This window comes from Pelobates fuscus, chromosome 6, assembly GCF_036172605.1.
Source record: "Pelobates fuscus isolate aPelFus1 chromosome 6, aPelFus1.pri, whole genome shotgun sequence".
NCBI lineage: Eukaryota > Metazoa > Chordata > Amphibia > Anura > Pelobatidae > Pelobates > Pelobates fuscus.
In genome coordinates this window covers 42,011,424-42,032,454 of record NC_086322.1, presented here as the reverse complement: position 1 = coordinate 42,032,454, position 21,031 = coordinate 42,011,424, and the positions used below count along the sequence as shown (strand labels likewise).

The window sequence follows — 21,031 nt, the reverse complement described above, 5'->3', positions numbered from 1 at the left end:
TGGACAAATTTCTAATTAGATATGTGCCCCCAAAAAGATCTTACATTAAGGATACTACAACTTTTTTGAAGTTACTAGAGGGCATACATATACCAGCAGGAGAATTTTGGTTAGTGACTATGGACGTGCAGGCACTATATACTTCGATTGATCATCATAAAGGACTAGACGCCGTGGACTGGACATTGGATAGGGACCCTATCATTGCACAACAGAGGGATACTAGACGATACATTATGGAACTTTTGAGATTTATTCTCACTGAAAATTATTTTCTCTTTGGGGACAAGTATTATAAACAAATTAAAGGTACAGCCATGGGCTCTAATGTCGCCCCAACATACGCTAATATTTATATGAATAAGCTGGAAGAAACATGTATTTACACTCATCCCCTCTATGCCAAATGTTTGGTGTGGAGGCGGTATATCGATGATGTGTTTGTGTGTTGGGGTGGCAGTAGAGCCCAACTTCAAGAGTTTTTTAATGTAGTGAACGAAGAAGATTCTAACATCCAATTTACTATGTACTGCGATAAGATATCGGTTCCATTCTTGGATGTCCAAGTTCAACGGGTAGACGATCACTTACATAGTGATCTCTACACTAAACCGACTGATCGGAACAATTTACTTCAGTATGAGAGTTATCACCCTATCCACCTAAAGAATGGGTTGCCATATAGCCAATTGTTAAGAGTCAGGAGGATTATCTCTCAAGAAGAGAGAATGGTAACAGGGATCGACTTTATGTCTCAGAAATTCATGGAGAGGGGTTATCCTACACAGGTCATTCAGAAACATAAGGATAGGGTTCAAAGCCTAACCCGCCAAGAAGCCTTACATGGCTCTCCAAGGGATAATAAAATGGACAGACTGGTATTCATATCCCCATATACTCCCCTTAACAAACAGATTCGTAGAATCATAATGAAACATTGGCAACTCTTTGTAGGAGATACACAATTGCCTCATGAGTTCCAGAACCCGCCACTTTTCTCATACCAAAGGGCATCTAATTTGAAAGATTTATTGGTTAAGTCCGATATTGGTAGCTCTAAGAGACAGATCTCATTCTTTTCAGAACCCAAGAAGGGCACCTTCCCGTGCCTAGGTTGCTCACACTGCAGTAGTGTGATAAAGGGGGAATATTTTGTCCATCCCCGTTCGGGTAAGAAATTTCCAGTGAATGTTTTTTTTACTTGCAACTCTGATTTTGTGGTGTATATCCTTAAATGTCCGTGTGGGTATGTTTATGTGGGGGAGACCATTCGACCCGTTAAAGAGCGAATAGGGGAGCACAAGAGGAGTATCAGGACAGCCTTACATCGTGGTACCAGTGAAGTGCCAGTGGCTAGACATTTTAAAACTTACGGACACGGGGTTAACCAACTGAGATTTCAGGTCATTGATAGGATACCTCCCCTGAGGAGAGGGGGTGATAGACAGAGACTTCTTCTCCAGAGGGAAACAAAGTGGATTAGTGTCTTAGAAACACTGTCACCCTCAGGACTCAATGAGGATTACGATTTAAAACACTTTTTATGATAGGCACTACCTTAGCTGGTCTCAGTATTAGGTTATACTACCGTGTAAGTTAAATTGATTTGTATCTTGTGCTCCCTACAGTGCTCCCAGTAGACCAGCATTGGTCCGTGTCTCTCTTACGGCAACAACTTGACCTGTATAGGTCCGCTACCTGGCAGTACCGACGCAGGGTCCCTCACATCGAATATCCAGGGACATTGGGTGACACCGCATTATTGGTAAGAGTTATATTTTCACAATACCACTCTAGACCCGACAATTTTGCCATGATGCGGATTCAATATATATATATATATTTACATTTTTTGGCATTTTTTCTTTTTCTTTTATAATCTTTTTTTCCCCACTTTTTTACGCAGTTTCCCTCCACTCCTACAGGTGAGCAACCGTATATGGCCGTGATTGGAGACTATTTGGGCCACATTTTTCATCCAATATCGAGTTGGTATAAGTAAACGTCAAAAAACTAAACTATTGATTGATGTTAGTCATGAATATGACAGTCTTTAATCATAACAATTAGTCTTTAATCATAACAATATTCGTTATTATTATCATTATTTTTCTTTTCATACTTTTTACTGTATTCTCTTGCATTATATGGATCTCTTCCCCTTAGCCCCTTGAGTGCTCTATGCCTTTAACTGTTATATTACTCAAGTAGCCCTCTTAGATATTCCTATTTGCATACACTAGAGTTAGGTGACTGTATTTTGATCGAGATTGTTTTTAATCTTTTGTCTGTTGTAGTAACAATAAAGCTTGTTGTGAAGTAATAGACGTGTGGCGTGATGACGTCAATGCGCCATCACGCCAATACGGAAGTGGTCGGCTCATGCCGCGCTATAAGGTAATATAAGCATGACTTTTTCATTATGTACACAGGGGCCATTGAAGGGACTGGTTTGTCCCGAGCGCGCAGCCCAACGACTTTGGATCAAGCAGGACGCCTGACCGTTATATCTTCAACAAGATGCATACAGACACAACTTGACATGTGCATAAAGGAAGGAGTTCAGAAATTGTTCCTCCAGTGATGGATTAAGGGACTTTTGCCACAATTATCTTCTGGATTATCCACTACATTTTTCATCTCTTGGAAACTGGACAGTGACAGTGTACACTTTAATTGGTGAGATCAAACCAACTTTTTTTCATTTTTGCATTATTTTTTCTTATTTTTTTCTTTCTTTATTTATTTTTTCTTAATATATTTTTTCTTAATATTTTTTCTATTTTTCTATTTTTTCTTTTTTCTCTTATTTTCTCTTTTTGTCAGTTATTTTCATGCATACAATACCAGTCAGTGGTGGATCCACCTGAAAACAAATTTGAACTGTTGAACCCCATTCTTCATATGTACATGGATTGTAAATAATTGTATATATATTGGGATGTATATACGATGAAATTATTGAAATTGATGAATTTATTAGGAAATCACTTCTCATTACTCATTCATGAATTTATATATAGTCTTTGTACAATAAATTAATTCTCTTGGCATATATATCAATTCTTACTTTTTTTTGAGTGCGGTATTGAGTTTATTGAGATAATTTGTAAATATTTTGAGGTCGTTATGGGAAACACCTCCAATACCTGCACCACTCAGTAGCAGAGTGCCAACACATATTGAAGTTTTTTTTATATATATATATATATATAGAGAGAGATAAAAATTATTTAAGAAAATGCATATATATTTATATATATATATTTAAATTCTACGTATATTTATGTCATATTTTTACATAATTAAGTCATTTTATTAATTACGATTTGAGGAACCTGCGTGACAAACCAGGCAGAAAGTCCACAGAATTGGTTCGCAAGCCCTATATTTAACCCTGTAAATTTTCAAGACCTCATAAAACCTGTACTTTGCTGAACACAAATATTAGTGTTTCAAAACAGTAAAATGTATTACAACGTTTTGTGTGTATTTTTCCACACACAAATGACACTTTCACTGATGATATCATTAATGTGATATGCTTTACTGTTTTTTTTTATCTGAACTTGTACAACTGCTTCAGTACTTAAGGCACGGGTTGTCAATCTGGTCCCTACCGCCCACCAGTGGGCGTTTTAGGATTCCAGGTGGGCGGTGAATGCTCTATTCATCTCTCGCGCACTCAGTAGTAAGCAGAATGTGCGTGTGTGAACGAACATGTGCACCCATATCGCGCGTGTGTATGCACGTACGAATGCGTGCACTCGTGAACGAGTGTAACGCGCGGGTAGAGGAAGGGGAGGAGTTGGAGTAGGCAGGGGGATATACGATAGCAGGGAATGGAGTACTTGAAAAATAGGAGAAAGAAGGAGCAGAGTACTTCTAAAAAAGAAGAAAGGAGCAGAGTACTTGTAGAATAGGAGAAAGAAGGAGCAGAATACTTGTAAAAAAAAGGAGAAAGAAGGAGCAGAGTACTCGTAGAATAGGACAAAGAAGGAGCAGAGTATTTGTAAAATAGAAGAAAGAAGGAGCAGAGTATTTGTAAAAAAGGAGAAAGAAGGAAAATAAATATAAAAAGGAAAAGGAGAGTATTGTTTTTAGCTAATAATAATAAGTGGGCTACCTAGCTCAGCCTTCCTGCTAGGCATTGCTATGAGGAAGGGAAAAAAGGGTAAAGAAGGGGAAAAAAAGGGCGGGGGGGGAGGGGTTGAGGAGAGGGAGGAGTGGAGCTGATGCATGGATAGAAATCCATATTATGAGCAAACAGAGAAGTCGTCTGAATATCACCGAAAGAGGAGACCTTCGTATGTTCCTTACGAAAATCGAACCAGATTTCAAATATTTAGTCTCGCAGCATCAGCCTCAAGGATCTCATTAATCACTAGTTAAAGGTAATTTAAATTTACTTTATTGTTTTCTCATTAAACTTTATAAAGTTAAAAACATTATAAACATGCATAAAGTAGAAATAAGAAGATAAATGTACGTACACCCTCCTTTCCAAAAAAAATATGCTGCACTTGCGCGAAAACTGGTGGGCGGTAAGGAAATGTTTCCATCAAGAAAGATGCATTAGTGGCCGGTAGGTAGAAAAAGGTTGACTACCCCTGCCTTAAGGGGTTAAAGTTCACAGTCCCTCCCAGTCTATAAAATCGAGATGCGAGAATGTGTCTTTTTCTAACTCATTTTTCTGCCACTGTCAGTTTGGTGGATTTTCTGAAAAAGAAAAAGAGATACCTTGTCTTCCTTATTATTTAAGAAATAAAAAAAATCATTTAAATCTCGTATGCGTTTGTTTTTCCCTAAGATATTACTTTGTATGATTGTATTGTGTTCTACATGTGATAAATGTTATAAATGCTTTCATTTTTTTGTTTAAACGTTCCTTTACGTGTTTAGCACTTAAAGCATAAATTAAATGTCTATTACAGCAATAAACTACATCATTATAGTTAAAGGTCTATGCAGTGTAAATAGTAAGCCATAAAACACAAGAGTATAACAAAATAACAAACCAGATGTTAGAGTCTGATACGAGACCAAGCTCAGTGAAAGAGGAAGGTTTTTGTACGGCTCTGTATCACTGTGAGAGGGTAGCTGCTATACTGCTGACAGTAATAATCTGCTGCATCTTCTGCTAACACTCCACCGATTGTTAAAGTGAAACTGGTTCCAGACCCACTGCCACTGAACCGGGCTGGGATCCCAGTCTGTCTGCTGCTTGCAGCATAGATAAGAAGCTTGGGAGGTTGTCCTGGTTTCTGTTGGTACCAGGCTAGTGCGCTGCCTATATTAGTACTAGATGTACATGTCATGGTGACAGTTTCTCCTGGTGACACAGTAACTGACTTTGGAGTGTGAGTCATCACAATCTGTCCATAGGATCCTGAGAATAAGAAGAAAATAATTATTACATTTCCACCTTAGTTTTATATGTGTATGTTTTATCATTTGTAGCAAAATAGCAGGCAGAATATAACACTAAGCAAAGTCATCCGTTCCACATACTGTCCGTTATTAGATGTAACATTTATGGTAAGTGTATCATGTATTTCCATTCACACATGGATCTGTTCATAGTAAAATATAAATAATAAAATTGTATTAATTACTTCTTATCAGTTTATACCAGACGCTATCTCTCACCATGAATCCAGACCACTGACTGCAGAATGGGCCATTTATACCATCACAGAGCAGAAGGAAATGCCCCCACGTGGCAGGATTTACATGGGTGATATATGGAAATCAGCTCCTTTCAGACAGAATACAATATATTAACAACATACATAGCAATACAATGTACAGTAACAATATACAGTGAGTTTGTTTCATATAAACTATTTTACTGAATCCGTAATTTCCTTTTCCTTTTCCAGTAATTAGCTTGAAAAAAGAATTTGTGGATTTTAAGAATTTGTTACTTTGTCTATTATTTTCATGAACACTCATAGGTTTTGGAAGATGTTCATATATATATATATATATATATTTGTGTACAGGATTATGAAAGGGGGCGTACACTTAAAGTGAGGGTAGTTTTGATAAACACAAGTCGGCTGAGGTGTGCCGAAACCGACGAGAGGTTTGGCCAGTAAAAAGAGGGCCCACCCGGAAATATTGATATGAAAAGAGGGTGCGGTGGGAGGGGAATTTCCGGAATCGACGAAGACAGGTAAGCAAGGGTTTACAGGGTTATATAGGCTTTAAATCCCTCCCACAACTTCAGGCATACGCCTTCTATATATATATATATATATATATATATATATATATATATATATATATATATGATTCTTTATTTTTTTCAAATGTTAGTTTCTCCTTTAAAGGGAAACTCCAGTGCCAGAAAAACGATCAGTTTTTCTGGCACTGGAGGGTCCCTCTCCCTCCCACCCACCAATCCCCGGTTACTGAAGGGGTGAAAACCCCTTCAGTCACTTACCTGGGACAGCGGCGATGTCCCTCACCGCTGTCTTCGCCTCCGTGACGCTCCTCCTAATGATTACGTCGGCCGGTGGGCGAGACTAATCTTGCTCACCGGCCGAGGAGACATAATGCGCATGCGTGGAAATGCCGCGCATGCGCATTACGTCTCCCCATAGGAAAGCATTGAAAAATCATTTCAATGCTTTCCTATGGGGTTTTGAGCGACGCTGGAGGTCCTCACACAGCGTGAGGACGTCCAGCGATGCTCTAACACAGGAAACCTGTGCTAAAACCCAGGAAGTGACCTCTAGTGGCTGTCTAGTAGACAGCCACTAGAGGTGGAGTTAACCCTGCAATGTAAATATTGCAGTTTATGAAAAACTGCAATAATTACACTTGCAGGGTTAAGGGTAGTGGGAGTTGGCACCCAGACCACTCCAATGAGCAGAAGTGGTCTGGGTGCCTGGAGTGTCCCTTTAAGTCAATTGTTATATTGGAGATACATCTACATATTAGCCCAGTATTTTAAGGTCCTCATTGGACACCAATAATGTGTAGTGATGTCGGTAACACAAAATTTTCGGTTCGCGAACGGCGAACGGGAACTTCCGCAAATGCTCGCGAACCGGCGAACCGGGCGAACCACCATTGACTTCAATGGGCAGGCGAATTCTAAAACCCACAGGGACTCTTTCTGGCCACAAAAGTGATGGAAAAGTTGTTTTAAGGGGACTAACACCTGGACTGTGGCATGCCGGAGGGGGATCCATGGCAAAACTCCCATGGAAAATTACACAGTTGATGCAGAGTCTGGTTTTAATCCATAAAGGGCAGAAATCACCTAGCATTCCTAAATCACAATGGATATGGATTGACACCTGACATATGGATTGACACCTGTCCTCAGAGACCCTGATACACACTGACACAGAGCAGAATAGGGACTGTTCCCCCTACATAGGGTCACTTGGCAGATATGGATTGACACCTGTCCTCAGAGACCATGATACACACTGACACAGAGCAGAATAGGGATGTGGAATAGTACCTGGGGAGCTGGGGGGGTGCCGTTGATGTGGAGCAAGACGCAGCAGCAGAAGAGGACTCAGCCGAGGAGGTTATGGAAGAGGATGGAGTAGGAGGAGTAGAGGAGGTGGCAGCAGGCCTGCCTGCACGTTGTGGCGGTGTCACAAACTCCTCTGCAGAGCCACGCATTCCATGCTTGGCAGCCATCAGCAGGTTTACCCAATGCGCAGTGTAGGTGATATACCTGCCCTGACGATGCTTTGCAGACCAGGTATCAGTGGTCAGATGGACCCTTGCCCCAACACTTGTGCCAGACATGCCATTACTTCCTTTTGCACAATCGAGTACAGGTTGGGGATTGCCTTTTGTGCAAAGAAATTTTGGCCTGGTACCTTCCACTGCGGTGTCCCAATAGCTACAAATTTTTTGAACGCCTCAGACTCCACCAGCTTGTATGGTAAAAGCTGGCGGGCTAGGGGGGGCGTGTCCTAACTACTGAAGCGAGAAGTCGCCATGCGTACGCCAGGCATACCGTACGCAACATGCAGGAGGCAGAGGGAATCCTGGGGCAACTGGGTCTCCCCCCGGACTCGCTACTCACATCGAAGCCTCCAACAAACTCCACGCTCCCTCCATATTGGGGCAACGCCGAGGCTCCAACATTTGTCCCTAGAAACCTAGCTGGGACATCATGCGCAACTTCAATGGAAAACGGGACTAAAAGGTCAACCCTGCTTACGGAGACTCTCAGGTCATTGATCGTGTCAAGAGGAGGGGAACAACTTCAAAAATAGATTCCTGGCAAATTCGCAAAAAAAACGTGCAAACATTAATCCTGAAAGTACAGAAAGACAAAACCACAAGAAGAATTTTTTAAAGACGACAAATAGCTGTGTGATATAATGTAGAAACATTTTATTCACCAGATAAAAAGAAAACAACCGACTTAATACAGTTTTTTACAACTTTGCTAGTTTTGCATTGAATTTTTTAGCCAGTACTTCCTTTAGATATTGCACTGAATATAGTAAACTCTGTAGTATGTTACTTTTAGTTGCCAGAAAAGCTAAATAATAGTTTTCACATTTGGTAGATAGCTTGTGCGTGCTAATATTCATACTTGCATTTTGAATTTTAAGGCAGTATTTCTTTTTTATAAGCAGATTTTGATATTTTTGTATCTTTTTACACGTATATTTTCTCAAGCCGCTTTGATAGATTAACATTTCTTTATTTTATTAATCAACGTGCTTAATCGTATTGGTGTACTAATTTCCAGTATATCTAAAATTGTTTTACATATTTTCTGATTTTAATTGCCATGTGTACCTTTCGTATACCCATGTGAAACGTTTTACCATTTAGGGCCCAGAGTGGGGTCATTTAAACAGATCATACCTCGAGTGCAGAGTGCGTTTAATCCGACTCGTTAATGTTAGTTATTCACTAAGCTTAGTGAAAACATAGTTGGCTTAAAGATGTTTTCTATTCAAGTTTATAACGCATTGTGCCGCCAAGGTTTCGTTAGACCTGCTCAGCTAAACTAGGACCACATTTTAATTGTATACTCAGTGTAATGTGTAAACGTGGACAATCTCGACATAAATAACTAAAAAATGTGCACGGATTTATGAAAACCCCATTGTTAAAAATGTTGATGATCAGCGTGAGGAATGCTATTGGGGCACCACACGCCTGCTGTTATGATTTTTTAAAGGTACCAAAAGACAAGTAAAAATGGCGCTAAAACTAATGTGTACAGTACAATATAAATATAAAGCAGCACTATAAATCGTGAAAAAGCTCCTCTCACATAAATTGCAAAAACCAAAAATAAAGTGCGCTGTGCCTTTAAGACCATCAACAATATTAGTGAATAATTTTCACACAAATATTAAATAACAATAATACATTTTCAAAAGGTTATATAAAGTGCACTGTGCTTAAAGGGACACTCCAGGCACCCAGACCACTTCTGCTCATTGGAGTGGTCTGGGTGCCAACTCCCACTACCCTTAACCCTGCAAGTGTAATTATTGCAGTTTTTTTTAATCTGCAATAATTACCTTGCAGGGTTAAGTCCTCCCCTAGTGGCTGTCTATTACAGGTTTTCTGTGCTAGAGCGTCGCTGGACGTCCTCACGCTGTGTGAGGACCTCCAGCGTCGCTCTATTCCCCATAGGGAAGCATTGAAATTCATTTTCAATGCTTTCCTATGGGGTGCGCTAATGCGCATGCGCGGCATTGCCGCGCATGCGCATTAGGTCTCCTCGGCCGGCGGGCGAGATCAGTCTCGCCCACCGGCCGACGTAAGTAGAAGGAGGAGCGGCGGGGGAGGAGGAAGCAGCGACGTGGGACCTGTCGCTGCCCCTGGTAAGTCACTGAAGGGGTTTTCACCCCTTCAGCAACTGGGGATTGGGGGGTGGGAGGGAGAGGGACCCTCCAGTGCCAGGAAAACGGATCGTTTTCCTGGCACTGGAGTTTCCCTTTAAACACTACAGATCAAATTAAGTGATGTGAATATCACATACATATGTGATATCTTAAAAGTGCATTAGTGTCAAAACACATAAGTGCTAAATGAAAAATAAACTCACTTTTAAAAGTTTTGTGGTTGCTTCTGTTAGCACTTCAGTGATATACTCAAAGAAAACAGAAAAAAACTCATAGGGCAATATGCATAGAATTAAAATACTGGAATTATAAATCAAAACACTCACAAGAGTAGAGCAATTTAGTCTGCTCTGAACGGTATTGGCATCTCGATATATAGAGGCTTGAGGCTGTGATGGTAGTTAAAATCCTTTATTAGACACTCCAATCATTAAAAGTAGTTGTCTGGCTGTATGTCCTTCTCCTGCAAAAATAAAGAATAAAAAAAAGAAACAAAAACTGTCGGGCTAATAGTTCGGACAAGCCAGCTGTCAGACGCTGGGCAAGGGGGTGACTTTCTGACATTGGCTTCTTACGCTCAAACATGTCCTTGACAGACACCTGACTGTGGGCAGATGAGCGGGAACTGCTCAAGGCGAGAGACGGAGTGGCGGATGGTTGAGAGGGGGCAAGGAGGACAGCAGTGGTTGACGTGGCTGAAGATGCTGGACCAGGAGGAGGATGGCGGCTTTGAGTTTGTGTGCTGCTTGTACTCATGTGTTGATCCCATAGGCGTTTGTGATGTGCAATCATGTGCCTACGCAAAGCAGTTGTACCTAGGTGGGTGTTGGACTTCCCACAACTCAGTTTCTTTTGGCACAGGTTGCAAATGGCATCGCTGTTGTCAGAGGCAGACAAACAAAAAAAAGGCCACACTGCTGAGCTCTGCAATGACGGCATTCTGGTGGTGGACACAGCATGCGTTGATTGGCGTGCTGTCGGGCTGACCACGGGTGCCGATGCATGCTGTCTGACTGTGCCACTAGCTCCTTGCGACGACCTCCCCCTGCTTCCAACTCGTCTCCTCCTCCTCCTCTCTGACTCCCCATCTGACCTTTCCTCCTGTTCTTCTTCTTGCCGAGCGGGCACCCACGTGACATCCATGGACGCATCGTCATCATCAACCGCTTCACTTGTATCTGACAACTCAGCAAAGGAAGCAGCAGCGGGTACAACATCATCATCACACCGTACGTCCATGTGTGTAATGCTGCCTGCCTGAGACATAGACCAGATATGAGTGGCACTGTGCAGTGGCAGAGGTTGGCAGAGTACACGCTGTAGGCCTGACACACCCGCTTGAAGACAACTAACTGCTATTCAATCTATTACAGTGAAAAAAGTTTTTTGTTTTTAAATGTCAAGATTAAGCTATTGTGACAACAGATATGAGTGGTGGCACTGGGCAAATGGGCACAGTATCCACTGTGAGCCTGACACAGAAGCTGGCAGACAACTAACTGCTATTAGCTTACAGTGAAAAACGTTTTTTGTTTTTAAAGGAACGCTATAGAGACACCAGATATGAGTGGCAAAGTACACTGGCAGAGGTTGGCAGAGCACACGCTGAAGGCCTGACACCCGCTTTAAGGACACTGACTGCTATTAGCTTACAGTGAAAAACTTTTTTTGGTTTTAAAGGCACACTATAGTCACACCAGATATGAGTGGCAAAGTACACTGGCAGAGATTGGCAGAGTACACGCTGAAGGCTTGACACCCAGACGCTTGCAGAAAACTAACTGCTATTAGCTTACAGTGAAAAACTTTTTTTGGTTTTAAAGGCACGCTATAGTCACACCAGATATGAGTGGCAAAGTACACTGGCAGAGATTGGCAGAGTACACGCTGAAAGCCTGACACCCAGACGCTTGCAGAAAACTAACTGCTCTTCAATCTATTACAGTGAAAAAGAAAATGTATTTTTAAATGTCAAGCTTAAGCTAGTGTGACACCAGATATGAGTGGTGGCACTGGGTAAATGGGCACAGTATCCACTGTGAGCCTGACACAGAAGCTGGCAGGCAGGCAACAGCAATTACATTACACAGAAAAAAAAAAGCAGACTGATGTTCTAGCCCTAAAAGGGGCTTTTTGGGGTGCTGTTCTTACAGCAGAAATCAGATGAGTCCTTCAGGACTGTAGTGGACACTGAATACCCTAGCCTAGCTATCAATTTCCCTATCTAATCAGCAGCAGCTACACTTTCCCTCCTCTCACTAAGAATGCAGCTTCAGAATGAATCTAAAATGGATGCTGGGAGGGAGGTGGAAGGGTCTGGAAGGGAGGGTCTGCTGCTAGTTTGCTGGAATGTGTGTGCTGACCGTGAGGCACAGGGTCAAAGTTTGCTCAATGATGATGAATAGGGGGCGGTCGAACCGCGCATGTGTTCGCCCGTGGCGGCGAACGCGAACACGCTATGTTCGCCAGGAACTATTCGCCAGCGAACAGTTCGGTACATCAGTAATAATGTGATGTTTAGGAAAAAAAAGGTTTTCCCTTTCCAGTAATTCTTAAAGTGGCACTGCCACTGTGGAGTCTAGGTCGATATTTCAAAGACATCCCCTAAGGGGACATATCCTCTTATAGTGCATGTTGAAAGAAGAAGTAAAAATTAGATATACTTACATGTATCTCTAATAGCTATAAAATTATTTATGCCCTTAAATCTCATTTGATACAACTAATATATACTGATATGAGTGCTACCAGTGGCAGCTGGCAAAGTTTGAATTTTACTCCTCCCTATAAATTAAACAATGCAATACTATCTATCTATCTATCTATCTGTGTCTATCTGTCTGTCTGTATATCTATCTATCTACAGTGAGGGAACAAAGTATCCCTGCTGATTTTGAATGTTTGTCCACTGACAAAGAAATGATCAGTCTATATTTTTAATGGTAATTTTAACAGTGAGAGACAGAATAACAAAAACAAAAAACAAAAAATCCAGAAAAATGCATGTCAAAAAAGTTATAAAATGTATTGCTTGTCAATGAGTGAAATAAGTATTTGATTCCCTATCAATCAGCAAGATTTCTGGCTCCCATGTGTCTTTTATACAGGTAACGAGCTGAGATTAGGAGCACTCTCTTAAAGGGAGACACCTGTCCACAAAAGCAATCAATCAGATTCCAAACTCTCCACCATGGTCAAGACCAAAGAGCTGTCCAAGGATGTCAGGGACAAGATTGTAGATCTACACAAGGCATTGCAGATTAAAGCAAACTGAAATCAGAATCAGATCAGTCCTCAGAGTCACAGCCCCGGTCCTGTAGTTTGTCACTTCACAACTTTTCACAGCCAGAGCATGAGTGTCTCAGGTCTCAGCTGTAGAGTGACTGAGCACTTTAGATGTTGTAAGAAGGGAATCCTCAATTATGTATATAGGGGGTATGTGTATATTTTAAGTGTTGTTCATGTTTTGTCTGAGAAGAAGGCTGGGCTCATAAGAGTGGGAGATGAGGGAGAGAGGCAGTTCTGAGGTGTATTTCAATGAATGTGCAGGGGCTAAATACTCCACATAAAAGAAACCTTGTATATGATTTGTTTAAAAAGGAAGGTATTGATATTGCTCTTTTATAAGAATCTCATTGGAAAAGACAGATACGATTAGATGGGGATATAAATTATATGAGGATGTGATCCATGCATCCTTGATGAATAAAAAAAAAAAAAGAGGGATAGCTATTATTTTTTCAAATGGGGTTCAGAAATAAATAATCTAATGTGAATTTTCATTTCAGCAGCAAAATTACAGTTGCTAAACTGTACATGCAGGAATATACAACCCCAGGTTTTATTATTTATTTCCATGTACTTTATATAGAATGATGCAACATTTATGATTGCAGAGCACATATCTACAGATAAAGGGGCACTATAGGCACATTACCTTAATGAAGTCGTTATTGTGTATCGATCATGCCCCTGCAGTCTCAGTGCTGAATTCTCTGCCATTTAGGAATTAAATCATTTTGTTTATACAGCCCTAGTCACACCTCCCTACATCTGACTGACACAGCCTTCCTAAACACTTCCTGTAAACAGAGTTCTAATGTTTAAACTTCCTTTATTGCACAGTCTAAGTTATAATGTATTTTCTCCTTGTAGCAGAACACTAGTCCTGACCAGGACTTTCCTCCGCTGGACCCGTGTTAACTGGAAATCAGGAACAAGGCGCTGAAACTCGAATAGCTCTCCTCCTCCCCAAAAACTGGACGACACACAGTTCTGGGAGTACAACTGAGTTTTACTATGCCACACTCGGCCTTTTATGCACAGACCCCCAGCATAGGATCTCCATTCAACACAACAAAAACCTCTCCCAGGCATCCCTACGTCTGGGAGATAACTGAGTCAAAGACTGGTAACTCAATTATTTCTCAGTTACAGGGAATCATACATAAAATACATAAAACATCCCAAAATACAAGCAGAATACACAGGAATCCCATAAGTCTTACATTCCTGAATAGCCCGGATCTGAGCACCCAAGTTGTCCAAATAGTGCTCAGGTCTATTTGGTAGAACAGAATTCGGGTAGAGTTCTGACCAGCCGGCCACGAGGTGGTAGCCCAAAATAGTGCCAGAGGAAAAAAGTCAACGGCCGGTCCATTTTTCGAGAGTTCCTGTGCGAAAACGGACAAATGCTCCCCCCAGTTGGTAGTCCCTTTCTCCCGAACTGCATTCTCCTAACTTGTCTGGGAGCTGAATGGGCAGCAGTACAGTTTTCCACGGGGTACGCGAAATCGCGTAGCCAAAGAGAGTTCTATGCATTCGACGACCATGTACCGATGCCTGCATTCAGGAGACAAAATGGCTGCAATTCACTAGAGCATGTGTACTCAGTTATACGAATGGTGCCCACCCAGGGAAAGCACTTGCTGGTTAATTGCTCTTTTGAAGTTAACAAGCCGGGGTAGTCAGTATTCGGGGGATATAAAAGGTGGACCACATATCATCCATTCCTCAAATGAAAAAGGGGAGTATGGATAACTGAACGGAGCAGGACTAAGTCTGCCACACTCCTGCTTTGTTAAAAGTCTGATAGAGCCTGCAGGAGCATCCTGCGTGTGATTAAAGTTCATTTAACAGAGTGCAAGGTCTGGTTGAAAATAAAACAAATGGTTTCATGCAGGCTGTGTCAGTCACATTTAGGGGAGTTGAGGCTAGGCCAGAATGGAAAGAAACAAAAGTGATGTAACTCCTAAAAGGCAGAGAATTGAGCAGTGAGACTGTTATCAATATACTAAAACTGCTTTATTAAGCTAAAATCTTTTGATGCCTAAAGTGTCCCTTTAACTACGGTTACATATGGATGTGTTCATAGTAAAATATAAATAATAACATTGTATTAATTACTTCTTATCAGTTTATACCAGACGCTATCTCTCACCATGAATCCAGATTATGAATATAGTCAGCAAACAGCTGTGTGAAATCATCCTGATCCCTGCTCACTGGTCTGATACAGATCACTGAACCACTGACTGCAGAATGGGCCGTTTATACCATCACAGAGCAGAAGGAAATGACAGACAGCATAAAATACATTACCAATATACATAGTGTGAATATGATATACACTTCTACCAAACTTTCAAGGCCCCAACACCATGACTCACTCAGTGAAGCCCTTTAGGATGGAGGCAATTGTACACGATCTGATCAAAACTAAATGTAAACAAACCTTAAAATGTTATTATATTGTTCAAGAGAAACAGGGCTTTTGTTTCACATCAAGTATTTGTATATTAAACACAATGTAATATGAATAAAATCTAAAAAAGTGTGAGGGATTAAGACATGTTATTTACCAAGTTCTGCATGGCATCTTAAAGCGGCACTGTCATGCCGAACTTACCTTTCCTCAATCTCTTCCTCTTCTCCCCCTCTCTCAGGATCTGTTATTCTTTTCTTCCTGTCTTCTTTAGTTTTCTTTAAAATCATAAGACAATGTAGGGACTCTGTCTTATGGAGGATTCCTCCGCTTGACCAGCTCTGACCAGCGGAGGAGCAAAGTGTGCTTCATTTCCGCTGGTCAGAGCAATTTTCCCATGATCCCTAGCTTTCCTCTCAGTTCCCACAATGCTTCCTGTCAGTATTGCCGAACGTCCTGTCACTTAGACAGAACGCCGGCAAAACTGCCGAATTGCATCCTAACAGAATGAGCACTGTTTCTCCATTGGTGTTAGGATGCAATTCGGTACTTTGTTCGGATCGGAATGTCATTCTGATGAATGAAACCCCGATCCTATTCATTGCTGTGGCTGCATCTTGCAGCCGCTTAGTAGATAACTCCCTAATTCCCACGGTATCAGGGAGCTATCTACTAAAAGGCTGAAAGACCTAAACTGGTCTTTCAGCCAACTTTACTAATACTAAGTAAAAATGAATAGTAAATAATATGCCCCTACTCGCTATACCGCGAGTAGGGGCATGTCTAATAAGCAGTGAGCAGCCTGTGGCTGCTCACTGTAAAAAAATAAAAAAAAAATATTGCCCCCCACCCCTAAACGACGGGTGGGGGCTGTAAAGTAAAATAAGGGAGGGAGACCTATTGTCCCCCCCCCGGCCCCCACCCCTGAGTGGTGGGTGGGGGCCATAAAGATAATGAGGGGGGGGGGACCTACTGTCCTCCCCCCCCCCCGGCCCCCACCCCTGGGCGGCGGGTGGGGGCCATAATGGTAATAAGAGGGGGGGACCTACTGTCCTCCCCCCCCGGCCCCCACCCCTGGGCGGCGGGTGGGGGCCATAATAGTAATAAGGGGGGGGGACCTACTGTCCTCCCCCCCCGGCCCCCACCCCTGGGCGGCGGGTGGGGGCCATAATAGTAGTAGGGGGGGGGGACCTACTGTCCTCCCCCCCGGCCCCCACCCCTGGGCGGCGGGTGGGGGCCATAATAGTAATAAGGGGGGGGACCTACTGTCCTCCAGCCCCCGGCCCCCACCCCTGGGCGGCGGGTGGGGGCCATAATAGTAGTAGGGGGGGGGGGACCTACTGTCCTCCCCCCCGGCCCCCACCCCTGGGCGGCGGGTGGGGGCCATAATAGTAATAAGGGGGGGGGGACCTACTGTCCTCCAGCCCCCGGCCCCCACCCCTGGGCGGCGGGTGGGGGCCCTAATGGTAAAAGGGGGGGGGACCTACTGTCCTCCCCCCCGGCCCCCACCCCTGGGCGGCGGGTGGGGGTCATAATAGTAGTAGGGGGGGGGACCTACTGTCCTCCCCCCCGGCCCCCACCCCTGGGCGACGGGTGGGGGCCATAATAGTAATAAGGGGGGGGGACCTACTGTCCTCCAGCCCCCGGCCCCCACCCCTGGGCGGCGGGTGGGGGCCCTAATGGTAAAAGGGGGGGACCTACTGTCCTCCCCCCCGGCCCCCACCCCTGGGCGGCGGGTGGGGGCCATAACGATAATGGGGGGGGACCTACTGTCCTCCCCCCGCCCCCACCCCTGGGCGGCGGGTGGGGGCACTAAGTAAATTTCCCCCCCCCCATCAAGGTGACTAGGGGTGCCCAAGCCCCTAGTCACCCACCCCCCACCCAAATAAAAAATGCCCCTACCTACCCCCCTCACCCTAAAAAATAGTGAGGGGGGAATAAAATTGCTAACCTGTAAAGTAAAATTAAACTTACCATTCGACGTCTTCTTTTTTCTAAAATCTTCATTTTCAGCCCCAAAAAAGGCCAAATAAAAAACCATCATAGCCGTCGAACTAAAAATAAAATAAAAAAACCCGAGCGCAAAAAAAAAAACCCGACGAAAAAGAAAAAACCCGAGCGCACAAAAAAATAATCCATCTTCACCCATGGAGGGCTCCGCGCAGACTGAGCTCCGCAGGGCGGGGCAAGGGTTATAAAGCCTTGCCCCGCCCTGCAATTAGCCTAAGAACACTCTGATTGGTGGGTATAAGCCAATCAGAGTGCTCTTTGTAATTTTACAAGCGTGGGAAAGTTCTTTGGAATTTTCCCACACTTGTAAAATGACACAGAGCACTGTGATTGGATGGCTTGAAATCCATCCAATCACAGTGCTCTGTGTCATTTTACAAGCGTGGGAAAGTTCTTTGGAATTTTCCCACGCTTGTAAAATGACACAGATCACTGTGATTGGAATTTTCCCACGCTTGTAAAATGACACAGAGCACTGTGATTGGATGGATTTCAAGCCATCCAATCACAGTGCTCTGTGTCATTTTACAAGCGTGGGAAAGTTCTTTGGAATTTTCCCACGCTTGTAAAATGACACAGAGCACTGTGATTGGATGGCTTGAAATCCATCCAATCACAGTGCTCTGTGTCATTTTACAAGCGTGGGAAAGTTCTTTGGAATTTTCCCACGCTTGTAAAATGACACAGAGCACTGTGATTGGATGGATTTCAAGCCATCCAATCACAGTGCTCTGTGTCATTTTACAAGCGTGGGAAAGTTCTTTGGAATTTTCCCACGCTTGTAAAATGACACAGAGCACTGTGATTGGATGGCTTGAAATCCATCCAATCACAGTGCTCTGTGTCATTTTACAAGCGTGGGAAAATTCCAAAGAACTTTCCCACGCTTGTAAAATGACAAAGAGCACTCTGATTGGCTTAAACCCACCAATCAGAGTGTTCTTAGGCTAATTGCAGGGCGGGGCAAGGCTTTATAAGCCTTGCCCCGCCCTGCGGAGCTCAGTCTGCGCGGAGCCCTCCATGGGTGAAGATGGATTGTTTTTTTGTGCGCTCGGGTTTTTTCTTTTTCGTCGGGTTTTTTTTTTTGCGCTCGGGTTTTTTTATTTTATTTTTAATTCGACGGCTATGATGGTTTTTTATTTGGCCTTTTTTGGGGCTGAAAATGAAGATTTTAGAAAAAAGAAGACGTCGAATGGTAAGTTTAATTTTACTTTACAGGTTAGCAATTTTATTCCCCCCTCACTATTTTTTAGGGTGAGGGGGGTAGGTAGGGGCATTTTTTATTTGGGTGGGGGGTGGGTGACTAGGGGCTTGGGCACCCCTAGTCACCTTGATGGGGGGGGGGGAATTTACTTAGTGCCCCCACCCGCCGTCCAGGGGTGGGGGCGGGGGGAGGACAGTAGGTCCCCCCCCATTATCGTTATGGCCCCCACCCGCCGCCCAGGGGTGGGGGCCGGGGGGGAGGACAGTAGGTCCCCCCCCCTTTTACCATTAGGGCCCCCACCCGCCGCCCAGGGGTGGGGGCCGGGGGCTGGAGGACAGTAGGTCCCCCCCCCCTTATTACTATTATGGCCCCCACCCGCCGCCCAGGGGTGGGGGCCGGGGGGGAGGACAGTAGTTCCCCCCCCCCTACTACTATTATGGCCCCCACCCGCCGCCCAGGGGTGGGGGCCGGGGGGGGAGGACAGTAGGTCCCCCCCCTTATTACTATTATGGCCCCCACCCGCCGCCCAGGGGTGGGGGCCGGGGGGTGGAGGACAGTAGGTCCCCCCCCCTTATTACTATTATGGCCCCCACCCGCCGCCCAGGGGTGGGGGCCTGAGGGGAGGACAGTAGGTCCCCCCTCATTCCCATTATGGCCCCCACCCGCCGCCCAGGGGTGGGGGCCTGAGGGGAGGACAGTAGGTCCCCCCTCATTCCCATTATGGCCCCCACCCGCCGTCCAGGGGTGGGGGCCGGCGGGGGAGGACAGTAGGTCCCCCGTCCCCCCCTTATTACCCTTTTTTTTTTTTTTTTTTTTTTTTTACAGTGAGCAGCCACAGGCTGCTCACTGTTTAGTGGACATGCCCCTACTCGCGGTATAGCGAGTAGGGGCATTGGGGAGATTTTAATCTCCCTTGTGCTATTATGGGGGTCATATTGACCCCCATAGAGTGAGGAGGGGACCTGGGGGGCTTATGAAGTGGTGGGGAGCACTGCTCCCTGCCGCTTCTGTCTTTACATATTGCAAGGAGGGAGCTGCACGCCGGTAGCTCCCTCCTTGTAATAAACCGAACAAACAAACGAACACTGATACACAGTGTTAGTTTGTTCGTCTGATTTTTTCTATTCATTCATTCGTCTGTCTGATGAATGAATGAATAGGTGAAATTTCCGTTCGCATGTCCAGATGTTTCACTGGGCATGTGCGGGAATCTCAGGGCTATCTAGTGTGGGCAGATGACGTGTCCCACAGGGACTTCACCTACCCACACAAAGATGGCGGCGCCCTGAATATAGATCGGGGCAGAAAATAAAGAATAAAAAATAGGTAATGTGGGGGGCATATGGGCATTTGGGGGTGACTAGGGGGTCGATTGGATGTAGTTGAGGCGGGAGGGGGGTTAAAAAAAAAACGGAATTCGGCATGACAGTGCCGCTTTAACTGTGAATGTCATGATACTGTTAGCTTTTACTGCAATAAATAATAAATACACATATTTTTATTCACCGATGTCTCACCAGTACCCCCCATGTACAGGTTTTATGAGATTTTAGAAAGTTACAGGGACAAATATAGGGCTTTCCTCTTTTCCATTTTTTCACATTGACATTTGCCAAATTGGTTTGCTGGAGGGGGCGGGGCCAGGCCGCCGGGCCGACTGGACGCCATGAACATGGGCTCCAGCACTAACCCGAGCCAAAAGGCATACGAAACCACTCCTGGCTGCTTAAAAGTCGGACATCACGACAGCAATGCACAGGGAGCAACCCCGGCACATCACTGCCGCCGACGTTAAACGTATCGCAAGCCGGGCCGGCAACAGAGGCCGTGCGCGGCCTACACGCCCGCACCAGACCGCCCGCCCGCACCAGACCGCCCGCGGCCGCAACATGCGGCAAGGAGCTGCAAAGAGGCACAACCCCCGATCGGGAGAAACCACACAGCTGAAACGCCTAGGTGGGGGCTCACCCCAGGCCCGGGGCGCTGCGCTGCCCCCACCTTGGCCGGCGGGCGTCATCCCGGCTGCATGGCGGCAACCCGCGACACGACGGGGGTTCCCGTTTGGAGTGCGCGCTGGCTGCCTACACTGGCAAAGGCTGTGGAAGAAACAGCAAGCCAGCAGAAGAAAGACAGCGACATACGGATCTCAAACTGCTCATCGTCTGACAAAACGGCCCACCAAGAGTCATGAGATGACCAGCACTGAAATGGAGGCACTTCACTACAGAATCATTCACCCAGAGGGCTGTAGCGCAACTTACC

At 44.5% G+C, this 21,031-nt stretch overlaps 1 gene segment (V, D, J or C); it reads right to left on the bottom strand.

The window, feature by feature from the left end:
* Window positions 1–5,037: 5,037 nt before the first annotated feature.
* Window positions 5,038–15,384, bottom strand: LOC134615318 (immunoglobulin kappa variable 3-15-like). The segment is given in 2 exon segments: window positions 5,038–5,389; window positions 15,292–15,384. Coding segments are annotated over 2 exon segments (390 nt in total).
* Between the last annotated feature and the right edge of the window lie 5,647 nt (window positions 15,385–21,031).